The sequence below is a fragment of the Ipomoea triloba genome, chromosome 14, assembly GCF_003576645.1.
Source record: "Ipomoea triloba cultivar NCNSP0323 chromosome 14, ASM357664v1".
Classification (NCBI taxonomy): Eukaryota; Viridiplantae; Streptophyta; class Magnoliopsida; order Solanales; family Convolvulaceae; genus Ipomoea; species Ipomoea triloba.
The window spans coordinates 20,517,921-20,532,075 of NC_044929.1; the positions used below are offsets into that span (position 1 = coordinate 20,517,921).

The window sequence follows — 14,155 nt, forward strand, 5'->3', positions numbered from 1 at the left end:
GGGGGGGGGGGGGGGGGGGGGGGGGGGGGGGGGGGGGGGGGGGGGGGGGGGGGGGGGGGGGGGGGGGGGGGGGGGGGGGGGGGGGGGGGGGGGGGGGGGGGGGGGGGGGGGGGGGGGGGGGGGGGGGGGGGGGGGGGGGGGGGGGGGTTAATAACTAGGAACTAGTGAACTACTAAGAGTTGAGATGGACAGATGGTGTTATTGCCAATGATGACAATAACAACTTGCAACATTCTTGGGTTTATCTTTGTCGTAGTTGCCAAGGTATATGGTTGGACGTTTGTTTTTAGTTGGTTTCTTGCATTTGGCAAACTTAATTCTATTCCTAAATTCTTGGGTTAATCAATTAGGGTTAAAACATCTCAAGATGAGGAGAAAAAAAAAAAAAAAAAGAAGAGAGAAATAATATTAAGGAAAATACTATATGGACTCCCATTTCATACTCCCAACTCGTACCCCTCTCATAAACTTTTGATGTAGACACCTATCCTGGGAACCACATGATGAAAATGTCCAATCCTTATTTGCCACATGGAGTAAAGTTGAGGGAGTATAATTTGGGAGTAGATGTAGTATAACTCTAATATTAAGTGAGGGCACCCTCAAGGCGCCCCACCTGCACCAGCTGAGTTTTTAAAAAAAATAAAAAATAAAAAATTATATAGACAAAAAACTTGTGTCTCTCCTAGGAACCCCATCTACTCTGCTCTCTTGCTTCTCACTTTCACATCACCTATTTTGCCTAAAAAATCTCACCAAAATTCATAAATGTGGATGTCCTTAAAGCATTCCCTAAATGGCAACTCACAAGAAGAGAATTAGAACTCTTTTGTTATAAGGGATTTCATTACGTGTTCACCTTCGAATAGTGACGGATGACTTTTCCATAAGATGAAGATTGTATATTTATTATTGAATTACTTTTGCAGGCTTTCCCTTAAGTAAAAAAATTGCATATTTATTAGTAGATTACTTTTTTATGAAGACAATGGTTACATTAGACATGTTTTATTTCAACTAAAAGTTATACAAGAGACCATAACCAAAGTGGTGGCTTTGCAATCTTTCTCCATGGTCTTCCATTTGATCTTTCAAATATCCATGTCCTTACCTGTATTTCCCACGAAACGCCATCCACAACTACATTAGAATGCTTTTCTTTGAATGAAGAGAAGAAAGTAACTTTAGAAAAATCATAAGTGAACAAAATAAAGTAAAGAAAAGTTTATATATTCCATAAAATCTATTGTCATATATACAATAGATATATTTCATATATTCTGTTGTCGTATGTACAATAGAGATTTATACACATATCACTTGAACATAATCAAATTTATGCACCTCATCTGTCCCAATCCATTCTCGTGCATGTCCCATGTCGTATCATAAACATTCACGCTCAAACTAAAAAATTCAACTGTTTTTTAAACATAAATAATAACATAAGACCAATGGGCAACACTTGTAGTGTTGTGTAACATTTGAGTCTCTCACTGGTGGATTTGGAATAACCAATATAACCGAGGACTTGAATGCCACCATCTACCTTCTCCGCAGTCAAAATCTCCACTGGGAATTTACAAGAACCCACTGAAGGATCAAAAGGGGTTAGTACACCCAACCCTGCAAAATAACAGCTCTCCTGGTCTTGGTTCATGCCCTGTTAAGAAAAATTATACACAGATTCTAAGTGAGTAAAACTCTCGTCACATGTCATAATTTTATTACTAAAATAAAAGAAATGAATAAAATTTATGGTCCACAACAATCATTATACATAGACCATGATCACACCTTACAACGTAGACTAGCCATATAATTAAGGTTCAATTTTAATATACTAAATATTCATTTTTAGTACATTGAATGTTTATTTTTTAAAGATTTATTTTATTATACTGTCATTTTTAGGTATACAGATGGTTGCAGTAGGCGTTAGACGCTAGTCGGCCGGTAGAGTAATGCCTAGCGCTTAGCAACTAACTATAATATATATATATATATATATATATATATATATATATATATATATATATATATATAATTAAAAAAAAAAAAAGATCGACTCGATAAAGTTAACTCGATCGAGTTGGGCGCCTAGACGACCTCCTAAGGGGTAATTCGCCTCGGTCTAAGGCTGTCTAGTGCCCTAGGTTAATTTTTGCAGCAGTGGTTATACTATTCAATATAATAAAAAACATTTTATTAGTACTCCACGTAGCAATGTGAGCCATGATCTATAGTATAGTTTGTCACGCCACACGCTATTGACTTGGTAACGACAATGATACAAGTTTCACTCCTTAGTTTGAGTTCTATGAACAGCTTTTTTTTTTTTTTTGAATTCTACTGACTCTGTTATAGTGTAGTATCTGTTCATAGTACTTTCTCAACCTACTGAAGCACAAAGAGTCAACAAATACCTCTACTGAGGCTCGAACTCACTCCCTTCCACATGGGAGTGTTCTATGGACAGCTTAAGATAGCTAAACTTAAGTGATTCTCTATTAACTAAAGTCAACAGGTGAGAAATTAATATTTCTCTTGTCGAAAAAATATAATTAAAAATAAGAATACATGCCTGATAAACCATGTTGAAAGCATAAGACACATTGGAGGAGTGGCTGAGGTTACTGCACGAAGAATCCGGGTACAGGGCGGTGCAATCAAAATACTTACAAGCAATCTGAAATTGCTCATCCACTTTGGTCATGTTGCTGGTATCATTGTTGAAGATGCACCACCGCGACGGCATTTTCACGGTGCCGGCCGCCGTGATCGGATAAATATCGCGTCCTTTTCCGCTGAAATCGATCTTGTACTTCGCCGTGCCGTCGAAGTCGTAGATCCCCCGGTGACGCAGCATCGGCCCCAAAGCCGGCGCGAATTTGTTCTCGTCCGTCAACGATCCGAGGAAAACGTCAATATTCTTCCCCGGCCGCCTCGGCGTCCCTTTCTTCGCCGCTATGTGCTTCAGGAAACCGCGGTGAAACCGTTCCGCGTTTTCCGGAGTCGCGTATTTTCCGCCGTCCGTTGGCCATCCGATCTCCCCGAGCACGATCTCCATGTGCGGATACCCCGCTTTCTCAAGCGCCACGACCAGCGCGTCGAACAGAAACTCGAACGCGTTCCGGTAAGTGTACTTGCCGTCGACGATTGCGAAACTGGAATTGTTGTCCATGAAGGCGAATTCGATGGGCCAGCCGTTGACGTCGGCGGATATGATGGGGTAGATTTCGTACATGAAAAAGGAATTGGAGTTCTTCAAGAGCTTCAGAAACTCGAGCATCTTGTCCTTGATGTCGTCGCGGAAATCGGCTTCCGATGGCTTGGTTACGTTCTTCAAGATGTCGGTGAAATGGCTGGTTGTGGGTTTGATGTGCGTAAGGCCGTATTCTTCCATTGCAAGTACAGTCTCTTTGAAGATATCAGTGAGGTTCCATATCGGTCCTCGGTTAATCGTGAATGGTTGTTCCATAATAACCAATGTCCTATAAAGTAAAGTAGAAAAGTTAATTTATTCACATATTATTTCAATTCATCCAGGAATTGAATAAGATATGGTAAAATTTAAGATACATACTTGATGTGGACTCCTCTATGCACAGGCGGGACGAGAAGTTCTTCCACCCAGGAGCTAACGTTTTTGATATTGCTCAACCATTTGGGGCGTTTGATGAAATCATTCTGCAACGCCACCGTCACGCCCAGCTCCGACCTCTGCAACGCCATCATCACGTTCGGGGATGGCGACGACAGTCTGATCTCCCTTATCCCGTTCTGCAGAAGCATATCCACCACCATTGATGGCACCAAGCTCTGCGTCGCGAATCTCCCCCATTGCATCCCGATAAACCCCTCAGATCCCGATAACAACAACAACAATAACGCAATCGGCGCCAACCAACTCAAATTCCGCGCCATTATATATTAATCGCGGGCCTTAAATTTCGAATTATATTCAAATTCTAAGGTTTTGGATTTATGGCGGTATGTAATAATATAATGGCCCTGTTTGGTAAACGGCCGTTAGCTGAATAGGTTACAAGGTATGATTAGTTAATAACATTAGCTGATTGTAAAAAGTTATTTGATAGATTAACTATTAGCTGATAGCTGTTTGGTATAATTTCTTTTCTCAAAAAATTAATTGAAAAGACTGTTTTGAATCGTCTTTTGAATTTTAGTAATTTGGAGTTACAAAAAACTTATTAACCAAACAACTAATAGCGATAGGCTAATTAATTACCAAACAGGCTATATGGTGTTGGCTGGGCGGAGAGAAAATGAAAGAGATAGATGGAGGTTTATATAAGAGGAATCCAGGTTGAGAATGGCCGGTGGGGGATTATGAGGTTGACTGTTGTGATGCTTTGTCAACGAGAGGAAAAGATGGGAGTTTCGCGGTGGGAAATTAAAAGCAAGGAAGGATTATATTTACCGGTTTACCATATCCATGTAAACATACTTTCTACTATTTTGTTAATTGAAGTTTTATTATTCTCAATAATTAATTAAGGATAATTCCACACAAATCAAAGTGGTTGGAAAAAATTAGTTTAAAATAATTGTATTTAGAAGTTATCATTTTAAGGGAATATATGTTTTGTGTTGGGTGCTCCTAACTCGTAAGTAAGAATCTTACATACATTTATATATTATACACTCAAAATAAATAATGAGACAATGAGAATGAAGTTGATTTTCAAAAGGTACCATTATTAATTAAGTTGTGATAAATGGAGTTTTGAAAGATTTTTAATTTGAACCATATTAAAAAAGCATATGAGTTTTTACTAGTATATATAAAATCAATCTAACTTCTTATGGAGTTTGATTTGTGTGGCATAAAGGTTCTTTCTTGTGTAACATACATCCACTCAGGTGCGCCCAATGTTCGTCCAAAAATTGACCATATAGACAAGCTAAAGCTTTGTCAGATTAAAACCTTAAGTGAGTCGCTAGTGTTACTTACTTCTAACTCTAATAACTCTCATATATACATGTGTTGGTGATAAAGTTTTTATACTTCTTTGAAGAAAAAAAATCTCTCATTTGTTCCCTATGAACCAAAAAGATCTTAAAACCTTTTAGCCAGTTCTCTTGAAAATTCATAAGTGTTTCCTTTGTTTCAGTTCATTGGAAATAGTATATTTGAGTGCTCGAATATATTATTGTAATGAATCATATCTTGAGAAACTAACGTTTCAACATTCCAGACACTATCGGACAAAGAAGCGTGTTATTATATGAGTGTTAGTGTCACATGTCTTGAATTAACCACAAAATTACCATGACGTGAATTTTTTTGGGAAAGTTTTTAATTTCAAAATTTTGTGAAAAGTTGTTATATGAGTCCCTAGAGCCATGAGATCATTCCATAGAACATTATAATCATATTTTTTTATTTGATTTGTACTCGATAAAGATGATGGTTTTTCATGAATGGAAAGTGTTAGGCTATCCTTATGTTTGAAATGATGGCCTTTGCAAGATGGCTTGGCATGTCAAAATAGATTTATTTTTTTTTTCTTTTTTTTTTCTTTTGGTTATGTTTAGGTGTTATGCAAGCTTGCAAAGGTTATTGCATGACAGCATGCGGCAGCGAGCAACCTTTTTGTACTTTTTTAAAATATTACTCCCTCCGTCCCGAAATAAATGTCTCATTTGCTTTTTGCACGCTTTTTAAGAAATTAAAGTAAATGTGATGTGCTTTCCAGTTATGCCCCTAACTTTTTCACTTTTGGAAATAAAAACAATAAAGAAAGCAAAAGTCATAAGGGTAAATTGGGAAAAGTAGAATGATGGTGATGTTCAATTTTGGAAAGAGGACAACATTTTGGGACAAACTAAAAATGAAAGTAAGACAGGTAAAATGGGACAGAGGGAGTATTATTTTTGTATTTTATTGTATTGTTATGTGAAAGTAAGACCACTTTTAGAAGTAAAATAGTATTGCAGGGCTGTAAAGGAAATAGTGAAAGAATTACAAATTTGATTATATGGAGGTATGTTACACTTTTAAAAGTGAAAGAGTATTTCAGGGAAAGATAGTCTTAGGTTGTCCCCCTAAAGGATGCCCCTTTCAAACTGATGTGGAAGATGATATTTCTTTTTTTTTTTTTTTTTTTTTTAAAGCCATGTGGCTTGCAAGTGTAAGCCTACAAAAGGATGTGCCATGCATAATGAACTTCCTGAAAAGAGTATTTTTGTATCACAAGGAAACAATGGTGAAGGAGTGCATTTGTGTCGCAAGAAAATTATACCAACGAAGGGTATAATAGTCGAGGAGGTGGAGGTGTTGTTATCGAGAACGTTGTGGTTTTGGAGGAAGTCGTGTAGGACCAAGGGTATGTTTTAATTGCGAAGAACTAGAACTAATGTCCTAAACCACCAGGGCAACAAAGAACAGATGAAGAGTTGCATTGTTCAATCATGGATTAACTTGAGTTAGATTAAAGTGCACAAACTCAATTGTTATATCATGGACTTGTGTCCACTATTCACATTTGTATGAATGCCAATCTATATTATGTCCCGTTGTTAAATATAAAATGTCAGCAAATTTTATTGTGGACCGCAATCCACAATGCATGTAATCTAGGCATCAAAACAATATCGTTTCGTTTAATAAAAATAAACGGCACGTGTTCCGCAAAAAGTAACTCCATGTATATAACATATTCAGTTTCATTTTATATACACTGCAGTTTATATATATATATAAATGCAGTTTCATTTTACATTATACACTCAAATATGTGAAACTGTTATTCAGATTTTACATGCACTGCAATTTTATATCAACACAACTACAGTTTTATTTCGTTATAAATACAGTTTTATTCAACATTATACACTCAAATATATGAAACTGTTATTTAGTTTCATTTTATATATACATAGTTTCATTACAATACAAATACAGTATCATTTCGGTATAACTGCAATTTCATTTAACACCAGTTTCATTTAAATCAAAATGAATATATTGACAACCCAAAGATACAACTCTGGATCCCCAAAAAAAAAAAATCAAAATCAAAATCTCATACAAAATACCCTAATTGTTTGATCAAATACAAGAATGAAAGAGCAATGAACAAGACTTGTGGTGTTTGGGAAGATCTGAGTGCGTGACCGCCAGATCTGTCATAACCAATATAAAAGGGGATTTGAATACCACCGTCTACCTTCTCCGCAGTCAAAATCTCGACCGGGAATTCACAAGTACCCACGGAAGGATTGAGAGTGGTTAGTGCACCCAAGCCTGCAAAATAGCAGCCCCCGTTTTTTTGATCTTGGTTGCTGGTCTGATAGAACATGTTGAAAGCGTAAGAGACGTTGGATGTGAGGTTGAGGTTACTGCAGGAAGAGGAGGGAGACAGAGATGTGCAATCGGAGAAGGTGCAAGCCAACTGTAATTGCTCATTCACTTTGGTCATGTTGGCGGTGTCGCCGTTGAATACGCACCACCGCGACGGCATTTTCACGGAGCCTTTGGCGGTTACCGGGAAGATGTCGCGGCCTTTTCCGGTGAAATCGATTTTGAACTTGGGCGTGCCTTCGAAGTTGTAGATCCCGCGGTGACGTTGCGACGGTCCCAATTGCAGTGGAACTTTGTTCTCATCCGTCAACGATGAAAGGAAGACGTCGATGTTCCTGTTGGGACGGCGAGGCGTCCCTTTCTTCTCCGATATATGCTTGAGAAAACCGCGGTAAAACCGTTCCGCATTCTCCGGAGTCGCGTGCTTCTCGCCATCCGTCGGCCATCCGATCTCCCCGATCACGATTTCCATATCAGGATACCCTGCTTTTTGAAGCGAGACGACGAGGCAATCGAACAGGAACTCGAAGGCGTTTGTGTAAGTGTATTTGCCGTCGACGATGGTGAAACTGGAGTTGTTATCCATGAAAGCGAATTCGATTGGCCATTTGTTGACCTTGACGGAGAAGATGGGGAGCAAATTGAACATGAAAAAGGAATTGGCCTTCTTAAACAACTTTAGGGATTGGAGCATCCTGTCCTTGATGTCGTCGCGGAAATCGGCCTCCGATGGCTTGCTTACATTCTTCAAAACGTCGGTGGAATGTATGGTTGTGGTTCTGATGTGCGAAAGGTTATATATCTGCAGATTACTCACAGTTTCCTCGAAAACGTCAGTCATATTCCATACTTGGGTACGGGAAAGCGATAAAGGTTCTTCCAGAATAATCAATGTCCTGCAAAAACATGATGAATTATTTGACAAAAAAATGAGATATAATCAAGTTTCGTCTTCGATTCGATTATAGAATTCTCGATTGTAGACGTACTTGATGGGGACTCCTCTTTGTACAGGCTCGAGAAGAAGTTCGTTCACCCAACCGCTAATGTTTTTTACATTACTGGTCCATTTGGGGCGTCTGATGAAATCGTTCTGCAAGGCCACGGTGACGCCTAAACTGGAACTCTGCAAGGCCTCCAGGACGTTGGGAGATGGCGACGACAGTTTGATCTCCTTTATCCCATTTTGCAGAAGCAAATCCACCACCATTGATGGCACCAAGCTCTGCGTTGCAAATCTGCCCCAGTGAATGCCGATAAACCCATCTACACCATAAGCAGCTCCCAACAACAACAACAAAACCGCCACCCAACTCCACCTCCGCTCCATTTGGATTTTGATGGCAGCGGATCGGAAGCTAGTGTGACCAGAATTTAGGCTGATATATGATGTATATCAGTACATGTATTTCGTTGGTTGGGTGGGAACTGGGAAGAAAGGAAGAGATGGAGTTTTTCGAAAGCAAACAGTAATCCTGTTTGTAACAGTGTGGTCTATTCCCGCTTTAAGTATTCCCATGTTTGTAAACGAGAGTAAAAGATGGGAATTTCGCGGTGGGAATTTGGGAAACCAAGGATTCACCGTAGATTCATACCAGTATACCACTACTAATTTTTCAACCAATACTTTTTTTTTTTTAATATACAAAATAGAAACCATATATTAATTACATTTTATGATGCTAAAGTACAATAAACCACATTAGTAAAACCATGCGGAAAGAATTTGACCACGAAGACCTTATGATGGCAAATTATGCTGTCCAAAACTACGTCTCTTTTTTTTTTTTTTTTAAAACAAAATTAGTAAACATATTGCTGAATATAGAGTTGTCCAAAAATGTGTGAATGTAGAGGTTTCAAAGTGTAAATGTAGAGTATAGAAATCGTGAATGTAGATTTATGATTGTGTGAATGTAGAGTTGTCTAGAAATGTGTGAATGTGGAGGTTTCAAATTGTGAATATAGAGAAATCGTGAATGTAGAGTTATGCATGTATGAATCTGTAATAGAGTTAAAAAGTTCTAGCAATTTATAGCCCTGTAATGTGTGAATGTGGAGTTCTAAAGTTGTGAATATGGAGTATAAGACCTGTGAATATAGAGTTTTGAATATGTGAATGCATAACAGTTGTAATATAGTTACTAAACATATAATCCTGTAATGTGTGAATGTGAAGTTTACAAAGTGTGAATGTAGAGTATAGTGTATGTAAATGTAGAGTATAGTGAATGTGAATGTAGACTCAGATCCACCTTGCAAGGTGGACCTGGATCCACGGCATAACAACCCCCTTATGATACACCCACTCAATCACCCAATTCAGGATAAAGAGCCAAACTGAAATTTTGCGCATAAAGAGCCCAACCCAAACCTGAACACCAAATTTGAAATGACTATTTAGACAAAATTGACAATTAAATTAATCCAAATCCTCATTAAAAAGAGTAACACAAAAATAAAAAAGAATAATGTTACTCGACATAAATGTGAAATCACATCCTAAATAATTTCGTGATAAAGTCAAAGAATCACTAGTAATTGAGAATTTGAGATCATAAATCTTATGATAAAAATTGGCAAACCAGTTCAATTTGTTCTCAAAATACCATAACACAATAGTACAATACTGCAAGTATTTACACCAGAATTAGAAGAATCCAAGTAAAACAGAGACAGATTTATATGCAGACACATTGATATTGTTGTCGAAGTTTGTCAGACAATTTATAGTCTAAAATGACTTCACCAATCCAGTGTCTAGAATGTTACAATTTCAATCTTAGTGCTAAATGACAAGTACTAAACTCCCATGCCTGAAGGAAATGCCAGACATGGCACTTGTTTCTATACCTCGGGTGATGAAACCATCCTGATCATTGGGTTATAAAATGCATTCTGTCAGTAAGGCAAGTGTAGGAATTGCAAATAAAATGGAAGAGAGGACTAATAAGATTTTGAAATGGCTGAATTCTTTGTTTCAAATCATTCTTTCTGAATAAATATAATTAATGAACATCATACAATTTTGATTAGAAAAGCAAATATAGCTTACCGGGAGTTGTTGCCCAGGTGGCAGAGTCCTCAGGTGTGCAAATAATTCGCAGCCATCATTAATTCCAGAGTGAGCTCGGGCTCTATGTGGAACTCAGTCTCCTTCCCCCTGTAATTAATGAAAAATTTTCAGCAACGCCTATGCAGTACCAACTACCAACTCCAAGTAAAATAAGTTATCAAATGATGGAGTAAATTTACAGGAATAATTGAACTAGTTCCATGGGGCAGAGTTAGTTAATAATGCTAATTTTGTCAATTTGTCCTGCACTCATCCATGCACTTTGAAATGATAAAAACAAGTAAAGTGTGTTAAATAACGAAAAAATGAAGAGTAATGCAGTATGCACTGTCTATAAAGATGTGGAGTAAATAGAAAACTGCATTATCTACAAAGATGGCAAGGAAAAATCTAGGTCGAATGTCGAATAGCCAAACAAAAAGCTCATCCAAAGTGATTTTCCTTTGATTAAAATATAATTTTCAACTAGATGCAGGGACCAGCCTACTCAACATGGAGAAATCTCTCCTACGAGCAGTAAACTTACTCTGAAAAACCTCATTGCAGCATGGCAGCATGCTTTGGACAAAGCTCCAAACCATGGAGTTTGTTGCAAAAGAAAATTTTAACGTATCTTTGTTTTCAATAAAGTAGTAGTTAGGCATTGAATTCATGACCTTAGCATAAGACAGCCAATTTTGGTTATCCTTCATACCAAATGGAATGGAAGGTAATCGATGGCAGTGTTCATCCATATAAATATATAATATATTCTGTAACTAATTTTTCTAATCTATAATAGGTAATGATGATTGAAATACAAAAATTGAGTGTTATATTCATATTGCAGGCATAAAATAGTATAGGTACCAATATAGTATTGCAATCACAAAGGCCACTTCAAAAAGCAATCATTGAACAGAAAGGTAGATATACAACAAGACCTTGCGTATTGAAGGGACCAGTAGAAGTACTGGCAGATCTTCTCGAGAATGGTGGTGCTAATCTCCGGAAAAGTCACTTCCCGGTGCTCCGTCTCGGCGAAACCCCCTAGGACAACACACAATTCAACCAAATCAGAACCAGTAACTAAAAATTCAGAAAGAAATCGAATAAGACTGAAATTCCTTATGACACAATAGATGATTGAAAGAATTTAAAGTCAAAATCGATTCAGAACATTCAAACGGAGCAGACGAAAAACCGAACCTGGAGAAGTGAGCATGTTCCGGATGGTCTGAGAAACCATAGCAGCCTCCTTGTCAATCACGAATTCGAAGCCCTCGGCGCTGATTAGCTTGACTGTATCTTCCTTCTTCATCTCCGTCCGCCGCAGCTTTTGCTCCACAGAAATTGAGTCAATGAATTTCGATCAACGCGTGCGAACCAAGATCAGAAAAGCAGTGTAGAATCGAAGCTTAATCGGGTAAAACGATTTGTGCTCCAGTCTCGCACTCTCGCTTGTCAAGGCCGGTGCAAGGTGTATGGGTCATCGGGTCGGTTCATTACTGGTGGGCTTTAATTCTTTTCTCGTGGGTTATCTAACAATATTTATAATCCACTTCCTTCACTGGTTGGGCCTACTTTCTTAATCGAGGCAAATTTATATTATGTGTATTAAGATCCACATTATAATGTGAATTATAAATAAAAATTTATTTTTAATATACTGAATATTCATTATTTATATTTTGAATATTTGAATCTTCGATATATAAATAATGAAATTTCAAAAAATAAATATTTAATATATTAAGAATGAACTTAATATTAGTGATCCACATTACAAGTGGACCATGATTCCTAATATAACGATCATTTACTATATAACTAAAGGAAGTGGAATGAAAAGTTGGGAAGTAAAAGAAAAAGGTAATAAAAACTTAGAGCATCCTTATCAGTTGGGGTTTTTTCTCTAATCCCAACATCCACCTCATCATTCACTATCTCACTCAATTACAAAAACTCTTATCCACATCAGTTTAAAGTTTTTTCTCAGTTTTTTGTGAACCCACCATTTTCTATCATATATTTTAATTATTTCTTTATTTATTTGAATTATAAATTTATAATTATAAAAATTAATTAAAATAAACATTCCTACATTTAATTAAAATGATAATTACAAACATTTAAATTAATTTTTGTTGTTGCTTTTTTATTTTAATCATTTTAAATTTTAATTATAATTAAATCATTTAAAAGTTTAATAAAGTTGTTTTTTATTAGTAAGTTTTGTTGCTATTATACCTTTCGTTTATTTATCAAATTTGTTGCGTCTCGCATCTTTAGCAAATTTATTCCCTCTCGTTTTTTTGGCGAGTTCTTGTTATAAGCGTAGAACGATAATTGGTCATGGCGTATGCGAACCACAAAAGAATGAAGATTGATACTCGGGTGGTGTCAACGACTTTTGAACTAGAGTATGCCTTCGTTATGTTTGACCAAAATACTATTGACAGTAAAGAAGCTTGGAGTGCTCCTGTCGACTTCAGCTTCAAATTTGTGAAACAGTCTGCGATTCAAGTTTTCGATAACATTGTTAGGGAATTTGTTTCTATGTCTGACTGTAAGGAATGTTTGTCCATTCCATTAATCTTTCTTGTAAACATTTCCGCTTATGATTCAATGAATTAGTCTCGAGAGATTATTATCAAAAAATCATTTAAAAGTTAATTCAAAAATATTAAATTTGATATTTCATAAAAAAAATTGAAATGAAAATAATAAAACAATCAAATACAAACAAATTAAATGAAAAAAAATAAAAGTAGAAGAAGAGCGTGAAACAAAACAGAACAGAAATGAATCAAAAGAAAAAAAGAAACAAACTAGCTAGCGAGAGAAGAGCAACCCCACTTTCTGACATAATCTCCATTTTTGCAGAAGTTCATTTTTTCAAATAACCCACCACCACATCAGTTCATTGAATCATTTACATGGATCCTCACTGACATTATCTCTCCATTCTCCACAGATGGAGATGCTCTTACAAGGCCTTTGACTTTGCTAGGGCTTTGCATAGAGGACGAAGAAAGAGGAAGAGGATTTAGAAATTTTGACTTCTTTCAAATTTTAATGGGAACAAAGCATAAAATAACTGATTGACGGAGGTGCGATTCTTAGAGACCATAAAGGAAACTGGATGGAGGGTTACTCTTTCTCCTTTCATGCCAATAACCCACTTGAAGCTAAGCTCATTGCGCTTTATCTAGCCTTGCAATGGACAGCGACTAAAGAAATCCTTGACATGGAGATTCAGAGTGACTATAAGGAGTTGACCATGTGTCTTAATGAGACCAATCAGGGAGGCAATAACCTGGGACAACTGGGGATTAAATGCAGAGATCTCCTCCGAAAAAGTGACAACTTTTCTATGGTGCATATCTTCTGTGAACAAAACACTATTGCGAATTTTTTAGCAAAGCATGGGTGCAGGTCTAGGAAGATCAAGACCCTTTTTGTTTCACTCCCTCCCGAACGCATTAACCTCGTATAATGATCAACTGGGGGCTGTTTGTGATTGTCTCGCTCTTGAGACGGTGTAAGCTGTTTTGTTTTTGTGGCTCAACCTGGGGTCTCCCCATCCTTTTTGTATTGCAAAAAAAAAAAATAATAATAATAATGATTGACCATTTTTGGACTAAAAGAACGGCATTACCCCTCTATCAAACAGTGATTTAAATGGAAACTAACCGAGGTTCGATTTAGGTAACATTTTTCTTAGTTATGAGATAAAATCAGACAGAAAAATAATTATGAGACTCTTA

At 37.0% G+C, this 14,155-nt stretch overlaps 3 protein-coding genes across 3 annotated transcripts; all 3 read right to left on the reverse strand.

Annotated features, from left to right (window-relative positions):
- Positions 1 to 1,209: 1,209 nt before the first annotated feature.
- Positions 1,210 to 4,266, reverse strand: LOC116005296 (glucan endo-1,3-beta-glucosidase 8-like). Its single transcript, XM_031245565.1, has 3 exons — positions 3,587 to 4,266; positions 2,585 to 3,494; positions 1,210 to 1,663 (listed from the first exon to the last, which is right to left on the reverse strand). The coding sequence occupies exons 1-3, from the start codon at positions 3,925 to 3,927 to the stop codon at positions 1,403 to 1,405; spliced, it is 1,512 nt and encodes a 503-aa protein (XP_031101425.1). The 5' UTR covers positions 3,928 to 4,266; the 3' UTR covers positions 1,210 to 1,402.
- Positions 4,267 to 6,936: 2,670 nt separating this feature from the next.
- LOC116004242 (glucan endo-1,3-beta-glucosidase 8-like) lies at positions 6,937 to 9,102 on the reverse strand. The gene is made up of 2 exons (XM_031244207.1): positions 8,320 to 9,102; positions 6,937 to 8,226 (listed from the first exon to the last, which is right to left on the reverse strand). The coding sequence occupies exons 1-2, from the start codon at positions 8,658 to 8,660 to the stop codon at positions 7,053 to 7,055; spliced, it is 1,515 nt and encodes a 504-aa protein (XP_031100067.1). The 5' UTR covers positions 8,661 to 9,102; the 3' UTR covers positions 6,937 to 7,052.
- A 769-nt stretch (positions 9,103 to 9,871) lies between these two features.
- Positions 9,872 to 11,880, reverse strand: LOC116003835 (elongin-C). The gene is made up of 4 exons (XM_031243773.1): positions 11,595 to 11,880; positions 11,330 to 11,435; positions 10,386 to 10,493; positions 9,872 to 10,202 (listed from the first exon to the last, which is right to left on the reverse strand). The coding sequence occupies exons 1-3, from the start codon at positions 11,704 to 11,706 to the stop codon at positions 10,415 to 10,417; spliced, it is 297 nt and encodes a 98-aa protein (XP_031099633.1). The 5' UTR covers positions 11,707 to 11,880; the 3' UTR covers positions 9,872 to 10,202; positions 10,386 to 10,414.
- Positions 11,881 to 14,155: the final 2,275 nt, after the last annotated feature.

Coding starts and splice junctions, on each gene's coding strand:
- LOC116005296 (XM_031245565.1), bottom strand. CDS start 3,927: ATGGCGCGGAATTTGAGTTGGTTGGCGCCGATTGCGTTATTGTTGTTG. Junction 3,495..3,586: donor CATAGAGGAGTCCACATCAA/GTATGTATCTTA, acceptor TTTACTTTATAG/GACATTGGTTATTATGGAAC. Junction 1,664..2,584: donor CTTTCAACATGGTTTATCAG/GCATGTATTCTT, acceptor TTTTCTTAACAG/GGCATGAACCAAGACCAGGA.
- LOC116004242 (XM_031244207.1), bottom strand. CDS start 8,660: ATGGAGCGGAGGTGGAGTTGGGTGGCGGTTTTGTTGTTGTTGTTGGGA. Junction 8,227..8,319: donor CAAAGAGGAGTCCCCATCAA/GTACGTCTACAA, acceptor ATGTTTTTGCAG/GACATTGATTATTCTGGAAG.
- LOC116003835 (XM_031243773.1), bottom strand. CDS start 11,706: ATGAAGAAGGAAGATACAGTCAAGCTAATCAGCGCCGAGGGCTTCGAA. Junction 11,436..11,594: donor GAACATGCTCACTTCTCCAG/GTTCGGTTTTTC, acceptor GTGTTGTCCTAG/GGGGTTTCGCCGAGACGGAG. Junction 10,494..11,329: donor TGGTCCCTTCAATACGCAAG/GTCTTGTTGTAT, acceptor CATTAATTACAG/GGGGAAGGAGACTGAGTTCC.